At 39.6% G+C, this 26,845-nt stretch overlaps 1 protein-coding gene across 1 annotated transcript in view; it reads right to left on the reverse strand.

The window, feature by feature from the left end:
- Stpg2 (sperm tail PG-rich repeat containing 2) overlaps positions 1-26,845 on the reverse strand; it is a 228,554-nt gene that overhangs the window by 33,013 nt on the left and 168,696 nt on the right. Inside the window, exons 11-12 of the mRNA XM_032896555.1 lie at positions 11,581-11,740; positions 10,724-10,842 (exon numbers count right to left, since the gene is read on the reverse strand). Coding sequence (XP_032752446.1) covers positions 10,724-10,842; positions 11,581-11,740 — 279 coding nt within the window. The remainder of the gene's footprint in view (positions 1-10,723; positions 10,843-11,580; positions 11,741-26,845) is intronic.

The following is a 26,845-nucleotide window of genomic DNA, read 5'->3' on the forward strand; positions in this document are numbered from 1 at the left end:
GCCATAGAATCTCGCATTTAATGTGTATTTACCACTGTTATACAGTCTTTTTTATTTTTTGCATCTCTTCTACTTCCCTTTACATCTGAACATTCCACAGACCTCTCTCCCACTAGCTCACTAGCTCCCTCTCAAACTCATGGCCTCTTTTTATCTAATCTCTATTATTATAAGTATGTATACACACATTGCGACACAGAACTTGGACGATCCAAACTGGATCTGAGCTGAATGCCTACCCTAAAGCCTAGCTTTCATACCACCAGAAAGATAAATATAATACACGGATAGCCAAGATCAGACTGAGTAAGGCCTAAAACACCCAAGCTTTCATGTCTTTCAGATGATTGTATGTACAACACAAGAGGACCAATCTCAACTAGACATGGATACTTAAAATACCTTAAGGAGTCCACCAGAAAAAAAGATGTATCTGATAAACACTTTCAGGAAATTTGCAGGATATAAATTCAACAAACAAAAGGCATGGCTTCCTTCTATACTAATAATAAATTCCTGAGAAAGAAATTAGAAAAAGAAAAGCTTTCATCAGAATAGCATAGAATAACATAACAATAAGCTATCAAAGTGGCAGAAGGTAAATATTTATGACATTAACAGAAATAATTAATAAAATACAAGATGTTAGAAAGACCTTCCATATTTCCAGATTGGCAGGACAAACATTATAAAATTGACTATATTATCAAAAGTAATCCACATTAAAATTCCATTAGCATTATTCACATAACTAAAAAGTAAGAATCCTGAAGTTCATAAGGAAACACAGAAAGGTCAGGGAGAGGCAAAAATATCCTAAGCAAAAACAACACTGTCAGGGACGTCACAATTACTAACATCAAATAACACTATAAAGTTACAGTGGAAAATGCAGTGTGATGATGGTGATGGTATCAAATAGGCATGTGTACCCCTGTAGTACACTAGAGGACCATGAAACAAGCCCACAAGTTACGGAATCTAGGTTTGGGCAGTTGTGACAATAAAGGATGCAATGACAAGAGGACGGCTGGTTCAGCAGATGGTGCTAGAAAGGTGAGATCACCTGTAGAGGAGAAAATGTAGGCATAGCTAAGACCAGTCTTACAGGGCTCCTGTAGCACAGGAAATAAACCCAAGAACTGTACAGAGGTTTATAGAGAGGTCTAAACTTTGGGTCTAACTAAGTTTAATGTATTATTGTTTTTAATCTGCAAGGTTTTTCTTAGAATAAAGCTTATAATTGAAAAAAAGGCTAAAACTAGATCACCTATAAGACCTAGTTGTATCATTCTGGGACATCTATCCAAAAGACTCTAAATCCTACTTGGACATCCATTAACACTGTTGCCATTCACACAATAACAAGAAAATGAAACCAACCTGTATTTCCATCAACATCTAAATGGATAACACATGCCAGTTGGATACATGTAAGCAATGAGATTTATTTCAGACACAGAGAAAAAATAAATTTAGGAAAACTATAGAATAGTGTACAGATTTAAAAGTCATTACATTAATAATGGTATAGGAGGTTCCAAAAAACAAACACTACATATTCCCTCTCATTTGCAGATATGATAGCTTCTAGTTTTTACATATGTGTAATTATCTTTTTATAAGTGTGCGATAAGTATAGATATAGGCCATAAAACTAAAGAAGGGGTCATTATCAAGTGAAAAGAGGTTTTATGATAGGGAGAAAGGGTGATATACCACACATGACAAAATGGAAAGGAGACTACGGAGGCCATCAGGTACAAGCACAGGGGTTGGGGAAAATCCTTCCGAGGGAGAAGGATGAGTCTACGTAAAGTATTATGAAAATGTCATAATAAAACGTGTAATTCTATATGCTAATTGAAAAAGTAAAAATGTAAATGAAATAAAATAATTTAAAAGAGATATGAGGTCTCTACATGGTGTGCACACCTATGATTGTGACTCTAAGGACGTGGCAGGAAATGATACTACACAGTGGGACCATGTCGCAGGAGAGCCGAGAGAACAAGGCAGACAACATGATCTGAAAGATACATGAGTGATAGCATCCACGAAACCAGCTAGTAAATATTCCAGACAAGAGCAGGTGCACTAAGGCCAAGGGTACACTGATAATGCACAGAAAACACGGGCTGAGCAATGTCAAGTCAGGGGTAGAAAGGAAAACGTTTTCAGATGGGCCATGATGTTAGGGAAACGAAGAGTCAAGATTACAAGTTTGTTCTCAACTAACTTTTGCGCTCCATTGGTAATCACATAGATGTTATGACAGTAAGCATGATCATACTGCTGCATGAATATGAAGGAAGAGGAAGTCTTTGATGTGCACATACACGCAATTGATATATCAACTTAGAGAAAACTGTAATCATATCAATATCACAACCCCAAGTTTACATTTCTCTTTTACAGTGGAATTGAATTTTCTCAACTTACATTCACCTTATTCACTTTACATATTCACTTTACACTCACTGCCCCCTCCCTATCACCCCCTCCAACAATCCTTCCCTACCTTTTCTCCTCCCCCTCTCCACAGGTCTGGTAGGGGTCACCCTGGGTATCCTCCCACCCTCACACATCCAGTCTGAGAGGCTAGGCAGAGATGTGTTACTGTTAAAGGATAGACTCCCAACCCAAAATAGCTGGATCTTAAGATAGATCTATTTTCAGATTTCAGAGTACCCTCCACACTTGTAGTAGCTGTGCCAATTCAGATCTCCACCAGCAATGAACATATTTTATTGGAGGAGGAAAACAAGCATCAATATCACCTAACTACAGACTCTGCAAGCTACAACAGTGACAGGCCTGAAAGATGAACCCACTAGAGTAATAGTAGCACAAATTTCAGGAGAGTACCAAACATATTTTAATTTGATTTAAGGGACAATTCATGAGATGGAACTCACATGTTGATACAGTTAATGAAGCAATACACCAGAGACTAGTCTATGGGCCCTAGAGGTAGCATTCTGCTATTACTCTACTCAATGAACATGACAATAAATAAGCCTCCTAATGACATATTGCTCTACCCATCAGTCAACCATCATCACAAAAGCTTCTTCTAGCAGTACACAAGGATGAGGATGGAGACAGACAATTGGACAATGTGCGGAGAGTGAGTGACTTTGACACACTCAGGAAATATGGGATATCTATCATAGTTTTCTCAAGACTTGGGGACCTATGCTGAAGAAGAAGTGGAAAAATTGTAAGAGCCAGAGTTGGTAGATGACTCCAAGTAGACAGCATGGGACAGACACAACAGAACTGATGCACAAATGAATGCACAGGGACTGTGACAACATGCACATGTCCTCAACAAGCTTGACCCAGACAAAATCACAATGAGGAGAAAGGGAAACGAGCACAAATACAACCTAACTGAAAAGCCGTTTAAAATCATAGATTCTGGGAAGGGACAATCAATTTTTTCAGTTGAATGACACTGAGTACATCAACCACACTCCAGGACAGGCCTTTCTCTCAAAAGTAGTTTGCCAACACAAAACAGACTCCATATTACTCTGTGTGTGCTTTTGGTTGGTTGGTTGGTTGTTTTGTTGGTTTGTTGGTTGGTTGGTTGGTTGGTTGGTTGGTTGGTTGGTTGGTTGTTGGTGGTTGGTTGGTTGGTTGGTTGGTTGGTTGGTTGGTTGGTTGGTTGGTTGGTTGGTTGGTGGTTGGTTGGTTGGTTGGTTGGTTGGTTGGTTGGTTGGTTGGTTGGTTGGTTGGTTGGTTGGTTGGTAGGTTGGTTGGTTGGTTGGTTGGTTGGGTTGGTTGGTTGGTTGGTTGGTTGGTTGGTTGGTAGATAGGTTGGTTGGTTGGTTGGTAAGTTAGTTGGTTGGTAGGTTGGTGCATTTGTTTAATTTACTTTTAGTTTTTTTTAAGAGAAATAATATGAAGATGGGTGGGTAGAAAGTGGGAAGAACCTTGCAGAAGTTGGGAGAGGGGAAAGAATATGACCAAAATATATTCCCAGAAAATATTTTAAATATATATTTAAAAATAGGAAATTATATATAAATAATATATGGATAATTTTAACTATAATCTATGTTTAGTAAAAAATCATTCTCAACTTGTGTATAATTAAGAAGAAATATGTTTTGGAGTATTTCAAAAACCAACATAACTTGAGATTGAACAGGAAATAAAATTAGTTCATATTTTATAATAAAATAAACATACTCCAAAAGTTAATCTTATCATTTTTTCTCTAGTCAGAATTGCCATGCATTCAAGCAGCTCAGAAATATTCCTGGAAGCTATAAAAGGGAAAAAAACACTCTATGTTTATAGCAATCTGTTAACAGCACTCAATGTGAGGAAAGAGCTGCATTTGGACAAGCTTTATGGTACTTTGGGAACTAGAATATTACAAGTCACTGAGAAAATAGAAGAAATAATTAGTTTTCACACTACAGTGATTTTTATATCAAAGGTATTACTTATGTTTATTAAAAGAGTAAAAAAATCCAGCTTCGTGGAATATGTTCAATTAACTTCTAGGATAAATTATATTTGTTTCTTAAAATAATTTCCTTTGGGAATCCGATGCAGAAATGACAACGTTATCTTCCTGAGAAATGATCTATACTTGCACAGTAAAGTCAGTCAGTACCTGATTGGTTTAAGCAATGAGTATTATCTTACATGCATTGCACTGCTCTGATAAGCACTCTGTCAATTGGTGAGTCTCCACTAATAAGTATACTTTAAGTTTCAAGGTTTTTCATCATTCAAAAATTTGAGAATTAAACTGGGCAAGGAGTCTTCATTCCTTCATTCTCCATCCTCCTCTGATTCCAATTCCCCAGTTTTATCTCCAACTCTGTAGCAGACCATCTGCATAAGTCTCTCCCTCCTCTTTCTCTCTATCCCCTAAAGTGGAGGATATATCTCTCTAAAGTGGAGGCAGCACTGTCCACTTACCATCTTCCTGCATCACCCAATTCTTTTCTCTCAGCCACCAATTCCCTAAGGCACTTCCTGGAAACCCACTGACCACATCTGCCAAGGAATCTGGTAGGCCATATGCACCCTCCTATCTGTCCTCCAATTCCAATCCTCTCTGTAGCAGAAAGTATGCTAATACAGAAAGGAGGTCTAGCAAATCCCAACTTTCCTCCTTCCTGTGGGCCCTCTTAGCTGCTCCCCTGATAGACCACTCCCATTCCTACCTGTCCGTTCTCAATACCTAAAAACAAGATCTATCTGGGAACCAAGTGGCCAGAGTGGATGAATGTCAGAACCTTTCCCTACTAGGCAACCCTCAGCCTCCACACTCTCCTAAGAACCAGAGAAAGCAACAGAAACCAAAAGATTGACTATGCAAGAGTGACAAAACCAGATATCAGGACCTAAAATTCCAATCATCAAAGTCCCCAAATCCTAGACACCAGCATAAAAACATAATGAATAAGAGTGGGGGCGATACATCTCCACTATGTCCCCGCAACCCTACTAAAATGAGCCATGAAAAATGCAGTCTAACTGAAACACAAGACAAGGACTTCAAAAGGCCTTGTCAAGGTCTTTAAAGAGGATATGAAAAAAATCCATTAATTAAGTCTATGAGAACACAGTGAAAGGAAATGAAAAAAAAAAAACCAATGGTTCAAGACATAAAGTGGAAATAGAATCAATTAAAGAAGGCTCAAACTGACCAAAAACTAAAAACTAAAATTCTGTCACATCTATACAATTGAATGTTAAATGGACGTTAGCTGTTTAGTCTTCAATAACAAAGCTACAATCCATATAACTGAAGAGGTTAAGCATGGAGCAAGGGTCTATCAAGGAGGGATGGACATTCCAAGGAAGGTAGATGACAAGGTACTAAAAGAGACGCTCAGTGAGTAAGGACACTTGCTATCAAACTCCTTTCAGCTTTGTGGGGTGCAACACAATTCCTTCTCTTGGATTAGTTCCACCCCATGTTAGCAGCTTTCCTTCACATGTATACCTAGGCTATGGCATCTCTAATACTGTGGGGTCTCCAAGGCAACTTCAATCTCATAGCTTCTTGTTCCAGTGTCTGGTATCCACACATGATCTTTTGGGCTCCTCCAAAGGGTTTTGGTCACATCTTCAGCTTTGCCCTCTGTAGTACTCTAAGCTCTGGCTGACTCTACTCCACTGCTGTTGCTGTTCTTGGTGATTATCTCATGATACTGGCATCCCAAATATGCTGGGGCCTTCAGCTACGACTAGGCTTTACCAATAGTATCTCATAGGTCCCTTTCATGATGCCAAGCCTCAACATCTTTGCGTGACCGTTTCAGTCCTGGGTCATCAACTGCAACTGAGGCTGCACCTTCACCAATGGTCTTCTCTGGAGTCTCATAATGTCAAGCCATAGATGCTCTCCATGACTCTTTCTTGCCTTTAAAATCAGTACCATCTGGGTGATTCTTACACATTAGCAAGTCCAGCTGCAGCCCAAGGTACATCTTTGGCTAGCTCTGGAACACAGCTTCTTTGTGCTCTCAGAAAACAATTTCCAGAAAATTTCACCTCACAGATCCTGGTTTCTTTTTAATCATCACTATTCCTACTCCAGCTAACCAACATCATTTCTCCAAGTAACTCCTTCTGTTCTTGTCTCTAAAGCTAGAGTCACGTGGTCAAAGCCACTGAGTTCTGCAGCTTCCTAAGGTTGGAAACTGTCCCCCTTTTCCTATTACACTGACACCAGCTCTCTGTTTTCCAACTCCTTCATTGCCTAAGCTTGGCTGGCCTAAAACTTGCTCTGTAGACTGACCTTAAACTCATTCTACTTCCTGTTGTGTTTTTAATACTTGGACCATACATTTTATATTTAACTCTCTCTTCTTGATTCTTTTCATCAAAATGCTCATCATAAAATTGAACTTTACCAACCGCACAGCAGAATTTACACCGGGCTGTTTTGAGACTTCCTTTGCTAATGCAATTAATCTAAATCTCTTCATCTTATCCTTGGGCAGACTCTTTGAACAAGGGCAAAAAGCAGCCACATTCTTCACCAAAATACCATAAACACAGTCCCTATGAGACATACTAACATTCTTCTCCTCTGATACCTCTTGAGCCAGACCTCCATGGTTCAATTACCCTTGGCACCAGTATCTTCTATATTCCTACTAGAAGTGTCCATTAAGTCCCACTAAAAGCATTCCACTACTTTCTGAATCCAAAACTCACATTCCTTCAAACAAAATCAAAGCAATACCACAGTCTCTGGTACCAACTTCTGTCTTAGAGTTTATTGCTGTGAAGAGACACCATGATCATGGCAACTCCTATAAATGAAGCATTTAATTGGGGTTGGCTTGCAAGTTCAGAGGTTTAGTGCACTATCTTAATGGCAGGAAGCATGGCAGCATGCAGGCAGAGGAGCCAAGGGTTCTACATCTTGATCCAAAGGCAACCGTGAGAGACTCTCTCCCTTAATGGGTTGAACAGAGGCAGAGCTCACTCCTACAGTGATATACTTCATCCACCAAGGTCACACATATCCTAACAAGGCTACAGTTCCTCCAACAAGGTCACATCTCCTAATAGTGCCATAGGGAACTATGGCCAAGCATTCAAACCACCACACCTGACACCTGAATTCAATCCCAAGACTCAAAAGGTAGAAGAGAGAGGGACTCCCGCAAGTTGCCCTCTGATTTCCACAAGCACGCTGTGGTATGATCATGTGAAAGCACACAAAAGCACACACACACATGCACATGTGTGCATGCATCACATACAGACACATCAATAAATAAAATGTAATAAAAAGTCTTTTTAAAACATTCAAATATTTCAGAGCATGGTGATCCATGCCTACAACTGTAGTCCAGAAGAGACAAAAATCTAAGCATCTCCAGTCCAAGATAGCTTGGGATGAACATGATATGGTGAGAAAAATTAAAGTCAAAACAGAAATTATGGCTCAGGTACGCCCTCTCAACCTCTCTGGCAGCTTAGCCAGAAGGTTTTCCCAATAACTAATGCTGTTAAGCCGTTAATTTTTTGTATTTTATTTTAAAATTAAGATATTTACATTTTTCTCAAATTTTAATTATAAGTAAATATTTTACCTACTATAAAGTAATTCTACTCTTAGAGAATGTGTCTTTTAATTTTATTCGTGTGTGTGTGTGTGCATATGAGTGTTCGACCATGGGTGCTCCAGTGTGATGGGGAGGTCAGAGGATGCGAGGGCAACTGTGTGGACAGCTCTCTCCTTCCACCTTCACCTGGGTCCTGTAGACAGAGCTCAGTCTTACTTGGCAAGCACTTTTATGTGTTGAACCATCTTGCTGACCAGAGAGATTATTTTTAAGTTGATGAAGGAAAAGAGAAACAAACTTTCTAACAAGCCTTAGGTAGTCAGTCACTCAGAGGTTATTTTCTCATACCATTAGGACTCATTCCCACTCTAAAGCCCTGGCCGTCTTTCTGCTTTTGGCCATGCCCCACAGCCTTTGTGTGTCTGTCTGCCTGCGTCTTCCTTCCTGGCTTCATCTATTGCCCCATGTACCTCAGTCACTCAGTACATGCGTACTGTAACTGACACTGAGCACTGGGTGACAAGGGTGCTTGTCTATTGTTTGCTGCTATAGGGACGCTTAATACACATTGGACACATAAGAGGCTCTTGGAATAGAAATGAAATCAGTGAACAAAGGAATCAAATCTATCTTTTTATAAAATTCCCCAAATTTTATAAAATAAATAGCATTTCTATATTTTTATAGAACTCTACTAAAGTTGATAGTCAAATAAACTGAACCTCACTTTTCATTTAGAAAATTACACATTAAATTCCATTTGATAACCATCATCAGCAATTCTGAAATTATAAGCATCCCATTTTAGTAACTTTAGAAATAGAAGTTTGGGTCAGACATAATATATATTTAACACACTCTTCGAACCTGCCCTTTAGGAATACAGATAGCAAGTTACACACCCACGGCTAAGCAGGAGTCTCTAACTTTGGAACTCTCAACAATGTCTTCACCATCCACTTTCCCTTTAAAATTCTAAGCTTTCTCTCCACTAAATGTTCCAAAGCAGGTCAATATAAGAGGTAAAGTAATATTTAAGTACTTTTCCACTTAGCAATTTCACATTACCTGAGCTGGATCAATCACAAAATCATTTACATACCTATGAATTAAAACTTGGAGTAATAAAAGGAGATTGCTTTATAATGTGATACACCTCATTTAATAATTTCTTCATTAAATGATTCTAATGTGTTTTTATTGGTTACACAACATTTAATGGAATAAAGCATACTGATTGCAAATATACTCTCTCCCTGTTTAATTTAGACTAATGAGAATGGGTTTTATCTTTCTTAAATATATGCACTCAGGGAAAAGGCTTCCTTTGTAATTAAGACAAAGCCCTTCCATATCTGTTAAGTTCTAAAGCCATTTAAAGCAAATACATGGAAATGAAATGCTGAGTCAAGATACATATTTTATAAATCTGTGAATCTTATAAAATGATTATTCATGTTTACCAACTTCTCTGTATATATATATATATATATATATATATGCATACATATATATATCCAAAAATTAACTTGAAAATGTAATTTTATTTAAAAGTTAAAAAGATAATGTATTTTCTTTAATTCTATAAAGCAAACCCCTCCAAATAATATCATAATAACAAACATGTGTAACACTCTCTAAACCTCAACCAGTCTTACACTTTCATTTTTATTTATAGCATAGTACTATAAAATAGTTTGATATATGAGTTTTAGATTTAACAATAAAAAGTCATTTCTAGAGGTATTAAAGTAAAACAAGGGTCTAGGGAGGTGGCTCTGTAGCTAAGAGCATTTAGTGCTGCTCTTGAAGAGGACCTGGGTTCAAGTCCCAGCACCCACATCCACTGGCTCACAACTGTGTGTAACTCCAACTCCAGAAAATCCAATGCCCTTCTCTGGCCTCTACAGGTACCAGGCATGTGTCGGTTGGATGTACTTACATGAGTGCATGAATAATAAGAATAAGCATTTTTAAATTAATAAAAAAAACTTTCAGGGGATAAATGGCAAGCAGAGTAAATATTTTTTGCTTCCTTATTTCTAACAAGTCGCTGACATGAAAAGACACCATTCATAAGACAAGCGCCTCACCAAACAAACTGAATGAGTCTCACTGAACTCACCATAAAACTCACTCTTCAAAAGTATTAGGTACACTTGTCTCTGGTAAAATTGAAATCTATTAAGAACTGTAAGTAGAAATAAGGTGTTCACATCAGAAAACTCATGATCATGATGATGAGTGTGTGTGTGTGTGTGTGTGTGATTAGCACATACATATCAAACGAAACAAAGAATCTTTTGTCCCTCTAATTTGGAAGCACCTCCACTCCAGCTAAGATTTTAAGTTGGATTTACACCTGAAAGTTGACAAGGTAAGAGTAGTACAATGGAGGGGAGGGAGGAGGAAGGGGGAGGGAGGAGGGAGGAAGGAGGGAGGAAGGGGGGGAGGAGGAGGGAGGAGGAGGAGGAAGGAAGACAAAGTAAGAAAGGAATAACAGTTAAACTTAAAGTCTATCATATCTGAGACATTCTGTCACTTGTCTGACAGCTTGTCATCTCTTACTTTAGTTTCTCACTAAAAACTGTGGGCAAAAGAAGTTTCTTAAGTCGGCTTCACCATTTTCCTTCATGTTCTCCAAAGATCTGGTACAAATTGCTTACATCGTGACAAAACATTTGATACTCTTCCTGTCGTCTGTCTGGCTTTGCTGTGTAAATACAGGCTGAATACACAGTGACTGACTTAGCGCTGGACCTGTGGCTTCTCTTGCTTCTCTGACCTAACCCTGACAAGAGGTTTAGGGGGAAACAGGCTTCTTAGGCTCCCGGGTCAGAGGATGCAGCCCTTGTTTGATGGCACAGGAGGCACAGTTGTACGACCACATCCTGTCGACTGCCCATGGAGACCCCTTGCTCTCATCACCACGGACCAGTATTCAGCTGGCACTCTCCTTTTTTATTGATCCCACTACCTCGGCCCATCAGGTGCCACCCTCCGCATTTAGGGCTAGGCTCCGTGCCTCCGGAACCCTGCCTGGGGACACTCACAGCAACACCACCAGCTCGACGTCACCAGGGCCTCGGGCATCTCACAGTCCCATAAGCCGACAAATCCTCCCATGGGGCCGTTCCCTTGATCTTTGAAAATACCCGAGTAGCTTATATAAACGGGCTATGTTTCTTCTACTATTCTGATTTTTCCAAATGAGGAGGAAGTAGTATTCTCCTTTAATAACTTTTACTGCGCTAGGAGTTCTGAGTTTTCCCCAAGTAGAATGCGAGATGAAATTAGTATCTTAAGTAAAACTGATAACAACGTCTTTGAATAACTAGGAAACATAACACCCTAGACCAGTTTTACCTTTGGAAATCAAAGGCCTCCTACCCTTCACTCTCCCCTGTCTATCTTCGGAGGGGAAACCTATGCACTTGTGTGACTATCACTGTGAATGTGCTGAGATCGTCTGTTCATGCGGAATATGTGCCTTCCCGTAGCGTTAAGGAGCAGTGAGCCTTACCTGGCCCGTCAGTGATTTTCCCCAGGCACCGAGGAGCTGCACTCAGGAAAGAGGAATGCCTTTGTTTAGCCACTGAACTACGAGGCGGCATGTAGTTATGTTGAACTTGGGACATATCGTATGATTTCTGAACATCATAGCAGCCAGGAGCTGGAAAAATCTAGAAAAAAATGTACAAGATAAGCCTAAGTGTACAGTATATGAAAGATATCCAAATACACATTGAAAAATGTTCACACTCAGAAAAGCACCGGTTAAAATATGTAAAAAATAATTTAAAAACAAAATTGTAATGACGATTCCACCAAAGCTATCTTTATAATACAATTACAATTCATTGTCCAAAATTAAGATAAACAGAATCAGGACATGTAAGGTCAGAATATTTTAAAGAGTGAGTAGGCCTCATGGCATTGGTCAGATCTCATAGTCAGCTTTAATGATGAATACTGAATTCTATACAGGACTGAACAATGAATGTGTGTTTTCATCATCGCAAAGCTGTCCCTGCCTCCCTCTTCTGACTTATTCTACAAAATGAGACTGCTCTTTCATTTTTAATAGGCTCCAATTAGGTTGGAAAACCCCCTACTCTCATCACTCACTGTTTTAAACGGTATGTAGCTACGTTTGCATTTTAATCAACATGAAACACATATTAATTATAAGAATAATTCTAAACTAAAATACAAATGTCATGTACTAGTTGCATAATTAATGCTTTGAAATATTGTCTAATTATCTCAATGAAAACTTTACAAAGAATTCTGCGCGAATTATTTTACATGCTGCATTACTTTGAAATCTAGTCACTTACCTTATACACTAACATTTTGGGGGTGGAGAGATGGCTCAGTGGTTAAGAGCAATTGAAGCTATGCCAGAGGACCCAGGTTTAAGTCCCAGGACCCACAAGATGGCTCATAACCATCTGTAACTCCAGTTCTAGGGGATCTGACACTGCCTTTTGGTTTTCCTGGGCAGTAGGCATGCATGTGGTACACAGATACACATAAAAGGAAATACCCATAAAACACACATAAAAACTAATGATGAATCACTTAAATTTTCTACGTTTTATTGATTTAGTGAGACACAAGACAGTGTTTTGGTTGAGTGTGGGGTTCAAGTGTCAGTTATTTGCTTGCCATGTGCTCCTACAATAATCACTCAATTTTTGTGATCCTGGGTCTAGTTCATGAGGTGAAAACTAATTTTTTATATCATGGGATTAGCACAATTAGTACATTAAGTCTAAAAGGTAAAAATAAATGAAAAGAAAACTGGTACTTGACTATGAAAGCATGTGAATTTAATCGTATCATTCTAGAAAAGCTAATTTCAGTGCAAGTTAAAATGCAAAGCTAACTAGTCAGGGTTCAGACTACCAGGGAAGTTGTTCATGTCTTTTCCACAAAAGAAAAAAAAATCTAGTTATACTGCCATGAAAACTTCCTCCCTGCTTGCTTATTAATCTTACTTACCTCATCATATTTATGTTTAAATTGTATTGTATCTGAGCAAGATTTGTTAAGTGACTAGCCCAAGGTGATGATCACTATAACCAACAAGGAACTGTGTAGTAGCGAGAATGGAAGTTATTCCAATACCTCCTGTCCTGAATGAGCACCATGGTGAGGAAAAGTGCAATGTAGATAAGAACAGTCCCCTTCTCTTGTGATCTTTTACACTGCACAGGAGACAGGGAAGGAACATGAAGAGTGGGCAGAATGGGCATTCCTCAGGTCTTGCACTTTTGTCCTGTCCCCAGTGTCTTAGTGTCACTAATACTGTTGTGATAAAATACCCCGACCCCCAAAACACACACACACACACACACACACACACACACACACACACACACACACACACACACACACACACACACAAACGCTTTAAGGAGAGAGAGTTTATCCAGAGCACAGTTCCAGGTAACTATTGCCATTGGTGGAAATTCACTGTGAGAACCTGAGGCAATTAGTCACATCCACAGTCAGGAAGGGAAAGAATGAATGCATGTGTATTTACCAGTGTTCAGCTCACTCTCTCCTTCTTGCTCAGTCCAGGGACCAGCCCAGGACATGGTACCTACCAAAATGAGGGTAGGTACTTGCTTCTACTAACCCAATTAAGAAATTCCATCGCAGACAGACAATAGGTAATACTAATCCAGACAATTTTTATTGAGATTTTCGTCCCAAGTGATTCCAGTTTTCCAGTTGAAAACCCACCACCATAACCAGTATTTGATATATATATATATATGCAGTAGAATCTCCTTCACAAAATCTAAAAATATCTGATACTCATTTTTCTGATCTCATTTTCTTTTAAAACTAGGACATGAATTTAGGTCATAGGCTCTATGCTAGCTTTTCAAAGAAACAGAGAACATTAGCATTTCATTCCAGTGGGGAGACCAGCAGAACTAGTGGGTACTCCTCCCAGGAACAAAAGACAGGAGCAGAAACGAGAGATCCAAGAGGGCTGATGGAATGAAGCATGGGTTTTAAGGCAAAGCAAGGGCAAATGAGAGCTGCCTGACTTCCTCCTCTGGAAGGACCCTGCACAACACTTGATGTCGGTAGAATTCTTAGTGCAGCATGCTAGGGTTAGGGACACCTCCACCATCACTGTCACCATCTTCACTTCGATGGCCCTGTATGAAACCCTTAATGCTACCCCACATACGTCAGAAAAGAGATGCTGGCAGAACATTGATAGGAACGCCTTCTAGCACATTAATCCCCAAACACAAAAGGACTAACTCAAGAGGAGCTGGGCACTTGATTTTTGACAAAGGAGCCAAAACCATCCAATGGAAAAAGATAGCATTTTCAGCAAATGGTGCTGGTTCAACTGGAGGTCAACATGTAGAAGAGTACAGATCGATCCATGCTTATCACCCTGTACAAAGCTTAAGTCCAAGTGGATCAAGGACCTCCACATCAAACCAGACACACTCAAACTAATAGAAGAAAAACTGGGGAAGCATCTGGAACACATGGGCACTGGAAAAAATTTCCTAAACAAAACACCAATGGCTTACGCTCTAAGATCAAGAATCGACAAATGGGATCTCATAAAACTGCAAAGCTTCTGTAAGGCAAAGGACACTGTGGTTAGGACAAAACGGCAACCAACAGATTGGGAAAAGATCTTTACCAATCCTACAACAGATAGAGGCCTTATATCCAAAGTATACAAAGAACTCAAGAAGTTAGACCGCAGGGAAACAAATAACCCTATTAAAAAATGGGGTTCAGAGCTAAACAAACAATTCACAGCTGAGGAATGCCGAATGGCTGAGAAACACCTAAAGAAATGTTCAACATCTTTAGTCATAAGGGAAATGCAAATCAAAACAATCCTGAGATTTCACCTCACACCAGTGAGAATGGCTAAGATCAAAAACTCAGGTGACAGCAAATGCTGGCGAGGATGTGGAGAAAGAGGAACACTCCTCCATTGTTGGTGGGATTGCAGACTGGTACAACCATTCTGGAAATCAGTCTGGAGGATCCTCAGAAAATTGGACATTGAACTGCCTGAGGATCCAGCTATACCTCTCTTGGGCATATACCCAAAAGATGCCCCAACATATAAAAAAGACACGTGCTCCACTATGTTCATTGCAGCCTTATTTATAATAGCCAGAAGCTGGAAAGAACCCAGATGCCCTTCAACAGAGGAATGGATACAGAAAATGTGGTACATCTACACAATGGAATATTACTCAGCTATCAAAAACAACGACTTTATGAAATTAAGAGAGGCAAATGGAGGGAACTGGAAAATATCATCCTGAGTGAGGTAACCCAATCACAGAAAGACATACATGGTATGCACTCATTGATAAGTGGCTATTAGCCCAAATGCTTGAATTACCATAGATGCCTAGAACAAATGAAACTCAAGACGGATGATCAAAATGTGAATGCTTCACTCCTTCTTTAAAAGGGAACAAGAATACCCTTGGCAGGGAATAGAGAGGCAAAGATTAAAACAGAGACTGAAGGAACACCCATTCAGAGCCTGCCCCACATGTGGCCCATACATATACAGCCACCCAATTAGACAAGATGGATGAAGCAAAGAAGTGCAGACCGACAGGAGCCGGATGTAGCTCGCTCCTGAGAGACACAGCCAGAATACAGCAAATACAGAGGCGAATGCCAGCAGCAAACCACTGAACTGAGAATAGGACCCCCGTTGAAGGAATCAGAGAAAGAACTGGAAGAGCTTGAAGGGGCTCGAGACCCCATATGTACAACAATGCCAAGCAACCAGAGCTTCCAGGGACTAAGCCACTACCTAAAGACTATACATGGACTGACCCTGGACTCTGACCTCATAGGTAGCAATGAATATCCAAAGAGCACCAGTGGAAGGGAAGCCCTGGGTCCTGCTAAGACTGAACCCCAGTGAACGTGATTGTTGGGGGAGGGAGGTAATGGGGGGAGGGTGGGGAGGGGAACACCCATAAGGAAGGGGAGGGGGGAGGGGGATGTTTGCCCGGAAACCGGGAAAGGGAATAACACTCGAAATGTATATAAGAAATACTCAAGTTAATAAAAAAATAAAAATAAAAAAAAAAAGAGGAGCTGGGTTTTAAGCTGCATCCTGGGAAGTTAAACTCACTGGCTTCACTCGCCTTGCAGGAGATTGATACTGTACCCCAATCGTTTCATAAACTTTCTGATTTCATTCAGTGCTCTCCAGTTAAAGCCCGTGGAATATTCCTAAAACTCAGAACTGCTAAATTTGCCCACTTTACAACCTCAGATGCCATTTCCTGATGTCATCCAAAATCAGAATTTTCCAATTTCAGTGTTTGCTGAGACTTTGACATATGAAATTCCCTGTATGTTCTGGCCCCAGTGTGTGAGAGTGTGCATGGTCTCTAACTTTCCAACACTGTCATTACCAGCACTGACTCAACTGTTAAAACCCTGGGCCCAGCTAACGAACTAAATGAACATCTGACCCATGAGTTACCTATCGCTCATGATGTAACAAATCTATGGACCTGGTTTTTAGCATCACAGTAATATATACACATATATGTGTATGTATATATGTGTATATGCATGCATTCAGGTATGGACATATACCTGTGCTTGTAGACTGCTCTGATGATTTATAAAATCAATTGACAAGGATAATTTCAAAAAATACACATGTAGAATCTTCCTCAACCCAGGAAGAATTGAAGACCCTCAGAATCCCACAGTGACACTCATCTCTCTCCTCTGAAATGCACTGAAGTTACTTTGGACAAGTATAGCTGGTCAACACCATGATGGACAGGCTTGCCCAAGTTGCCCGCTGAGAAACTGGCCACCAGGATGCACAGAAAGGCACAGTATGTTACATAGCTTCTCTGGGCCTAATCCTGCAACCTTTGAGTATTTTCAGGCTGGGTCAGGGGCACAGAGACCCTTGGATCCCAGAGATCTAGTGTTATTGCCATCAGGGAACCCTCAGGGAGAAATGCAGCCCACAGGACTGTTTCCCCATAGCATCTGAATGTATTGTATCAGCCATTTCAGTCCATCTAATGGCAGCTGGCAAATGGAAAGGAAGCTCTCTGTGACTGACATCTGTTCTTGTGCTATTTATTGGTTTCTCTTGAAATATAGCACTACAAAATGGCCTATAAGACTCCAACTTTTGAACTGCACCTGCCTAACTAGTTAAATATAATAAATGCATCTTGACTTGTGAATTTATTTCCTGATGTAGTTATGTCACTCTTCACTTTACCTATGTGTGCAGCTGTGCATCTGCAAATAAAATTAGATTGTTCTGGTAGATTTAACCTTTGAAAAATACTGACAGAGACTATTTATTTCTGAATTGATTTTCATCTGAACACTGTTACTTGTGTATCAACTTTTGAAATTTGTAACATTTTAATTCTTGTTTTAAGGTTATGGGAGAGCTGTGAAGACAAGGGGATTTTATGCACCAAAGTCAAGAGAAGGAGAACTTTCTGAGCAAGCCAAGATTTCAGTTGTTTGCTTCTCTGTGGACATTTACCAGGACTCAGAAAAGGTCAGAGTGGCATTGTCAAGGATTAATCTAAGGCAAAGTGGAATTAACAGAGCTTTTCAAGGTCACATAGACAAGACCACAAGAATAAAAGGCAGGGAAGCTAAAACCACAGCTGATGCTTACTGTGGAGCATATGAAAATGCACAACAGGAAAAGGGACTGAGGTCTGAAAAGCAGAGAGGATTTCTTTTGCAGCTAAATGGTTCTCAGGATCCACATTATAGCGAGAGTCAAATAGACACTTTGAAACTGGCTAGCTTTGCATCAACTTGGCACAGTATAGAGTCATGCTTCCATAAGACTGGTCTATAGGCAAATCTGTAGTGAATTTTCTTAATTAGTGATTGATGTGGGAGCATTTAGCCCATTGGGGTTCATGCTACCCCTCGGACAGTGGTCCTGAGTACTGCAGGAAGGCACACTGAACAAGATGTAAGAGCAAGCAAGTGAGCAGCGTTCATCGATGACCTCTGCTTCAGTTCCTGCCTCCAGGCTCCTTCTTTGAGTTCCTGCTCTGACTTTTAATGGACAGCAAACTGTAGGATGAAATAAAAGGTCATCTTCTTTCACGACCATGGAAACTTCTACTAAGACAGATATTAACTTCTTCCTACTGTGGGACCCAGGGCACTTGCTTAGGAGTTTTGGTGATTTGAATAGGGATGCTCCCCATAAGCTCCTATATTTGAATACTTAGTCATTAGGGAAGTGTGTAACTGGGTTTTGGCTTTGGTGGTTTAAAGGCTCAAACCATGCCCAGTATCTCTCCCTCTTCTATGTCTGTTTCTGCTGATAGTTCCTATACATATTATATTTTATCTTTAAATGTCACTTATGATTTACACTAAAACTGACTTTATGCTTTTGTTTAATGTCTAATTTATTCCAGCTGTTCTTTCATGGCTAAGAGATTTATTAAAATAGTCTAAGATTTCAGGCTAAGTGTCCCAAATACATAATTATAAAAGGTAATTAAAAAAACTCTGACAAAGGTTTGTCATATTGTGAAATGACTTAAAAGACTTCCAGCTTTCCACTAAAGCTTTCAATCAAAATCTTTAGTCAAATATATAGCAGGAAAAACTGTGTAGGTCATAAATATCATGAAGTATGTTTGAATATGCAAAAAGCTTTGATTAAAGCAATTTACCAGTACACTTATCCACATTGCTTAATTGAGGCTTTATACGGAAGACATTCAGATGATAATCAGATCATCTTTGTTAAACACACTACAGATTATAATTAAGAACATGTTGTCCTTGCTTTTCTTCAGCATCTCTAATATTCATCATGGTAAACATACACCTGTGGAGATTTACAAATTTGAAAACAGTATATCTTACTTTAGAAGACAAAAACATTTAAAGACAGGAATGCAATTGTATTGTTAATGATTAACAATAAGAAAAAAAATAATCCTAGCTTCATTTTGCGTGTTCTCTTGGCACACAATAGGCTATATAATTATTCTGTTTTATTAAAGAAATTAGAACTATCACATGATACCTATGCCAAAGGGGGAACAAAACAACAAAAAGTGCTATAGACAGAAATGGTGTCATAAAAACCACTGATTAACCCCTGCTGCTCTCTGAGGACCCTGGGCCAAGTCAAGTCTCCCTGAGCAGCCTGCTATGGATCTCCATTCTCCTACCACCTCTCCCCACACATTCCTCAACATGTAGATCCTGAGCCACTCAGGTAAGCTTCCCTTTGCCCTCCCATCTTCCAGATTCACTGAACCCTCTTGGCCAAGCCAAGCTGCTCTGTGCAGCCTGGTATTCCAGAGGGGCTTCCATTTTCTTGCCACCTCTCCCCAAAACCTCATCAGAGCTGAGGCTCCTGAAACATACAGGCTGTGGGCCCTAGCCATGTAGACCTGCAGGTCATGAACCATATAGCCCAATGATATCTATCAGAGAACTGTCACACCAGGAACATTAAGGTTCAACTACCTCCCGATACCTACAAAAACAAGAACATCCTGAGATCAAAACCATCCAGATAGCTAAAGGCACAGGAAAAAACATAATCAAAAAAACCTAGGATAATATGACAACTATAGGGCACAGCTACCCCACTACAGCAAGCCCTGGATATTCTAACAGAACCTAAACACAAGAAAATGATCCTAAATACACTCTTACAAAGATGATAGATGCCTTTAAAGAGAAAATAAAGAAATCCCTTAAAGACATGCAGCAAAATAAAATTAAAGAGGTGGGAAAGTAAATAAAACTGTTCAAGTCCTGAAAATGGAAATAGAACCAATAAATATAATACAAACTGAGAGAATCCTGGAGATGGAAAACCTAGAGAAGAGAACAGGAACAACAAATGTAAGCATCATCAACATAATACAAGAGATCAAAAAGAAAATCTCTGGTGTAGAAGATACAATAGAAGAAATTCATACATCAGTCAAAGAAAAAGTTAAGTCTAAAAAATTCCTGACATAAAACAGACAGGAAATCTGAGATAGCATGAAAAGACCTAACCTAAGAGCAATAAGAATAGAAGAAGGTGAAGAGTCCCAGCTCCAAAGCCCAGAAAATATCCTCAAAAAAGTCACAGAAGAAAACTTTCCCAGCATAAAGTAATAGATGCCTATACACACATGAGAAGTTTTTAGAACACCAATTAGACTGGACCAGAAAAGAAAATTTTCCCACTACATAATCAAAACACAAAATTTACAGAACAAGGAGAGAAATTTTAATTGGATATTTTTTATTTACATCTCAAATGTTATCCACTTTCTCCCACCCAACCATTCACCCCTTCCCACCTCCCTGCTTTGATATTCCCCTACACTGGGAGGTCCAGCCTGGACAGGAACAAGGGCTTCTCCTCCCATTGGTGCCCAACAAGGCCCTCCTGTGCTACGTATGCAGCTGGAACCATGGGTCGCTTCATGTGTACTCTTTGGATGGTGTTTTAGTTCCTAGGAGCTCTGGTTTGTTGGTGGTGTTGCTCTTATGGGGTTGCAAACCCCTTCAGATCCTCTAATCCTTTCTCTAACTTCTCCAATGGAGACCCTATTCTCAGTTCAATGGTTAGCTGCGAGCATCTGCCTCTGTATTTGTCATGCTCTGGCAGAGCTGGGAAAGAATATTTAAAACAGAGGGGAGAAAAGACTAGGTAACATACAAAGGCAGACCTACCCAAATTATACCTGACTTTTTTTTTTAACAGAGACTCTAAAAGCCAGAAGAGCTTGCCTTCATAGCTTTTAGAAGTTGCGGTATCCTGGAACCTCTAAAAAAAAAAACAACAGGTGCCAACCTAGACTACTATATGCAGTAAAACTCTCAATTACCATAAATGGAGAAACAAATTCAAATTATATCTATCAACAAATCAAGTCCTACAGGAAATACTAGAAGGAAAACTCCAACCCAAGGAGGAAAACTGTATCCAAGAAAACAGAGGAAAAAGTAATTCCAGCAAAATTTACAGCAGAAAAAGGAACACACACACACACACACACACACACACACACACACACACACACACCACCACCACCACCACCACAACCACCACTACCACCACCACCACCAGCACCACCACCAACAACACAACAACAAATTAACAGAAAATAACAATCACTGATCATTATCTCTCAATGTCAATTGATTTAATTCCCCAATAAAAAGACACAGGCTAACAGAATAAATATAAAAAGGTGATCCTTCATTCTGCTGCATACAAGAAACAACCTCAGCAATAAAAACAGCCATAACCTCAGAGTAAAGCTGTTGAGAGCGATGCCCTTGAAACCCTCCATTATTGATGTTAATATTATAGTTAGCATTAAGTATGACTGGGTTCATGGAAAATCCCCAGCCAGCTGCAAAAGACTAATACAAATCTGGTGGTCAAGATGACTAATGATATGATAAAGTTGTGACCTTGCTGAGAAATACATTTGACGTCAAGATACCCAATGTGATGACCTGTAACCTTTCTGAAAAACTAACAACCTGTTGACATCAGCTGACCACAAGAGAACTGTGTCCTTGGCCTGTGTAAATGTTTCACACTTCCCCCCTCCCTCTGTTACCAATGTTATGGTATAAATTCAGCCTTGGGAAAAAATAAAATTGTCGCCTTGATCAAACTCTTGTCTTGGCGTCCTTCTTCATATCTCTTGTCCCTCATTCTCTTCCAGGTACCCTCAACACCCTCGTTAACGTAAAGCAATGGGAAAAAAGTTTTCCAGGCAAATGAACCCAAGAAGCAAGTTATAGTAGTCATTCTAATATCAAATAAAGTAGACCTTCAGCCAAAATTAATAATAAAAAAAAAAGACAGGGAAGGACTCTTCATATTCATCAAAGGAAAAATCTATCAAGATGATATGTCGATTCTGAACATCTATGCTCCCAACACAAGGGCACCCATATTAGTAAAAGAAACATTGCTAAAGCTTAAATCACACACCAATCCACATATATACCTTCTTCTCAGCAACTCATGGATCCTTCTCCAAAACTGACCATATAGTTGATCACAAACCAAGCATCAACTAATACAAGAAAATTGAAATAATACCTTGTATCCTATCGAACCACCATGTATTAAAGCTGCACTTCAACAATAGAAACAAGGGAGAGCGTACACACTCATGGAAATTGAACAATTCTTTGCCTAATAATCTCTGGGTCAGAAAAGAAATAAAGACAGAAATTAAAGACTTTTTAGAATTCAATGAAAATGAAGGTACAACACACCCAGACTTATGGGAAGCAATGAAAGCAATACTAAGAAGAAAGAAAGTTCATAGCTCAAAGGACCTCCATAAAGAAATTAGAAAGTTCTCATATAAGCACTTAAAAGTACCCCTGAAAAATCTAGCGAAGAAGAAGAAGAAGAAGAAGAAGAAGAAGAAGAAGAAGAAGAAGAAGAGGAGGAGGAGGAGGAGGAGGAGGAGGAGGAAGAAGGAGGAGGAGGAGGAGGAGGAGGAGGAGGAGGAGGAGGAGGAGGAGGAGGAGGGAGGAGGAAGAAGCAAGCACACCAAAGAGGAGTAGAAGGCAGGAAATAATCAAAATCAGGGATTAAATCAATCAGTAAGAAAACAATAAAAAGATTCAATGAAACCAAGATCTGGTTCTTTGAGAAAATCAACAATATAGCAAAATCCTTAGCTAAAAGGAACCAAAAGACAGAGAGGCAATATTCAAGTAAACAAAATCAGCAATAAAAAGGGCAGCATAACAAATGACACCAAGGAAATGCAAAGAACCATTAGGTCTTACTTCAATAGACTGTACACCACAAAATTGAAAAATCTAAATGAAATGGATGGTTTTCTAGACAGATACCACTTACCAAAGTTAAATCAAGATCAGGTAAATGATCTAAATTGTTAATACCCCTAAAGAAATAGAACAGTCATTGAAAGTCTCCCAACCATAAAACAAACAACAAACCACCAGAGGATCAGATGGGATTTAGGGCAGAAATCTACCAGACTTTCAAAGAAGAACTAATACCAATACTCCTCAAACTAGTCCACAAAATAGAAACAGAAGGAACACTGCCAAATTCATTCTATGAGGCCACAGTCCCCTTGATACCTAAACCACATAAAGAATCAACAAATAAAGAGAATTTCAAGTCAATTTCCCTTATAAAAATTGATGCAAAAATACTCAAAAAAATACTCTCAAATCAAATCCAGGAATACATCAAAGATATCATCTACCAATATCAAGTAGGCTTCACCCCAGGGATGCAGGGATGGCTCAATATACAAAAATTCACCGAAGTGATCCACCATATAAACAAACTGAAAATCACTTGATTATCTCATTATACATTGAAAATGCTTTTGAGAAAATGTAACACCCCTTCATGTTAAAAGTATTAGAGAAAACCGGATGTAGATCTCTCCTGAGAGACACAGCAAGAATACAGCAAATACATAGGCGAATGCCAGCAGCAAACCACTGAACTGAGAACGGGACCCCCGTTGAAGGAATCAGAGAAAGGACTGAAAGAGCTTGAAGGGGTTCGAGACCCCATATGTACAACAATGCCAACCAACCAGAGCTTCCAGGGACTAAGCCACTACCCAAAGACTATACATGGACTGACCCTGGGCTCCAACCTCATAGGTAGCAATGAATATCCTAGTAAGAGCACCAGTGGAAGGGGAAGCCCTTGGTCCTGCCAAGACTGAACCCGAGTGAACATAATTGTTGGGGGAGGGCGGTAATGGGGGAGGATGGGGAGGAACACCCATATAGAGGAGGGGAGGGGGCTAGGGGATGTTTGCCCGGAAACCAGGAAAGGGAATAACATTCGAAATGTAAATAAGAAATACTCAAGTTAATAAAAAATAAAAATAAAAAAAGTATTAGAGAAATCAGAGATACAGAGTATATACATAAACATAATCAAAGCAATATACAACAAGATAATAGCCAACATCAAACTAAATGGAGAGGAACTTAAAGTAATTCCACTAAAATCAGTGACTAGACAAAGCTGCCCACTCTCTCCCTATCTATTCACTATAGTACTTGAAATTCTAGCCAAAGCAATAAGACAACTAAAGGAGATCAGGGGAATACAAGTTGGAAAGAAAGAATTCAATGTATTGCTTATTTGCAGATGATATACATAAGCAACACTAAAAAGTCTAGCAGAGAACTCCTGTAGTTGATAAACACATTCAGCAAAGTAGATACAAAATTAACTCCAAGAAATCAGTAGTCCTCCTTTATACAAATGATAAACAGATAAAGAAGTTAGAGAAATAACATCCTTAACAATAGCCACAAATAATATAAAATATATTCGTATAACTAACAAACCAACTGAAAGATCTGTATGACAAGAACTTCAAATCCATGAAGAAAGAGATTGAAGATCTCAAAAGATGGAAAGATCTCCCGTGCACATGGATAGGTAGGATTAACAGAGTGAAAATGACCATCTTACCAAAAACAATCCACGGATGCAATGCAATCCCCATCACAATTCCAACACAATTTTTATAGACCTTGAAAAAGCAATTCTCAACTTCATATGGAAAAACAAAAACAGGACAGCCAAAACAATCCTAAACAATAAAAGAACATCAGGAGGAATCATCATCCCTGACCTAAAGCTGTGCTACAGAGCAGTAGTGATAAAAACTGCATGGTATTACTGCAAACAGACATGTTTATCAATGGAATCTAATCAAAGACCAAGAAATAAACCCATGCACCTATGCACACATGATTTTTGATAAAGAAGCCAAACCATACAATGAAAAATAGAAAGCATCTTCAACAAATGCTGCTGGTCTAGCTGAATGTCTACATATATAAGAATGAAAATAGATCTATATTTATCACCCTCTACAAAACTCAAGTCCAAGTGGTTGAAAGACCTCAACATAAAACCAGATACACTAACTCTCCTAAGTGGGAATAGCCTTGAACACATTGGTACAGGAGACAATTTCCCAAAGAGACCACCAATAGCTCAGGCTATAAGATCAACAATTGATAAGTGGGACCTCATGAAACTGCAAAGCTTCTGTAAGGCAAAGGACACTGTCAATAGGACAAAACAGCAGCCTACACATTGGGAAAAGATCTTTACCAACCCTACATCTGACAGAGGACTAATATCCAAAATCTACAACAAACTCAAGAAGTTAAATACTAACAATCCAAATAACCCAATTAAATAATGGGGAACAGAGCTAAACAGAATTCTCAACAGAGGAAACTCAAATGGCTGACAAGCACTTTAAAAAATGTTCAAATTCCTTAGTCACCAGGGAAATGCAAATCAAAACAACTCTGAGGTTCTATCTTACACACATTAGAATGGCTAAGATCAAAAACTCAAGAGATACCACATGCTGGGGAGGATGTGAAACAGGGGAACACTTCTTCATTGCTGGTATAAGTACAAACTTGTACAACTACTTTGGAAATCAATTTAGCAGTTTCTCAGGAAACAAGGAATAGTTATACTTCAAGACCCAGCTCCTGGGCCAACACACTATTCCTGGGCATACACCCAAATGATGCTGCAACATGCCACAAAGACACTTACTCAAGTATGTTCATAGCAGCTTTATTCATAATAGCCAGGAACTGGAAACAACCTAGATGTCATTCAACTGAAAAATGGACAAAGAAAATGAGGTACTTCTACACAGTGAAATACTATTCAGTTATTAAAAACAGACAGCATGAATTTTGCAGGCAAATGGATGGAACTTGAAATGATCATCTTGAGTGAGATAATCAGTCCCAAAAGGAGAGGCATGTTATGTACTCACTTATAAGTGGATATTATCCATAAAATACAGGTTCCATGAGATACTACACAGACCCAAAGAAGCTAAACAAGAAGGAAGGTCCAAGTAAGGAACCTTGAAACTCACTTAGAAGGAATGGTCATATGATGCAGATGGAGGGAGGGAACTAGGAGATAGATGGGATGAGGAGAGGTATTGGGGACAGGGTTCAGGATCAGGTACAGGGAACAACAGGAGAGATACCAAGATGGCCATGAGAATGAATGAAAATCTGCAACTGACAGGGGTGAGGAGGCAGTAGGCATCTCCAGGAAGAAACAGAGACCTGGGATAAGGGAAGCACCCAAAAGTCAATGGAGGTGACCTTAGCTATAACAACAATGAGGACATGGAGTCTGAAGAGGCCACCTCCTGTAACCAGGCAGGAACCCCTGTGGAACGATACACATCAACCTACCAACAAAACTTTCAACCCAAAATTTATCCTGTCTACAAGAAATGCAAGCATGGGGGATGGAACAGAAACTGAGGGAATGGCCAAACAATAACCCTCCCAAATTGACACCCATCCCATGGGCAAGCACCAACCCCTGATCCTATTAAAGGTACTCTTATGCTTGGAGACAGGGGCATGTGGTCCTCTGAGAAGCTCACTCAGCAGCTGACTCAGACAGACACAGACACTCACAGCCAGTGGGTGGAGCTTAGGGAGTCTTAAGGAAGAACAGGAGGAAGGACTGAAGACCCAGAAGGATACTCCACAGGAAGACCAACAGAGTAAGCTAACCTGGACCCTTGGGGCTGTCAGAGACTGCACCACCAGCCAAAGAACACACGCAGGCTGGACATAGACCTCACTACACATGTGCAGCAGATGTGCTGCTTGGTCTTCATGTGGGTCCTGAACAACTGGAGCAGGGCTGTCCCAAATGCTGT

This window comes from Rattus rattus, chromosome 3 (genome assembly GCF_011064425.1).
Source record: "Rattus rattus isolate New Zealand chromosome 3, Rrattus_CSIRO_v1, whole genome shotgun sequence".
Taxonomy (NCBI): domain Eukaryota; kingdom Metazoa; phylum Chordata; class Mammalia; order Rodentia; family Muridae; genus Rattus; species Rattus rattus.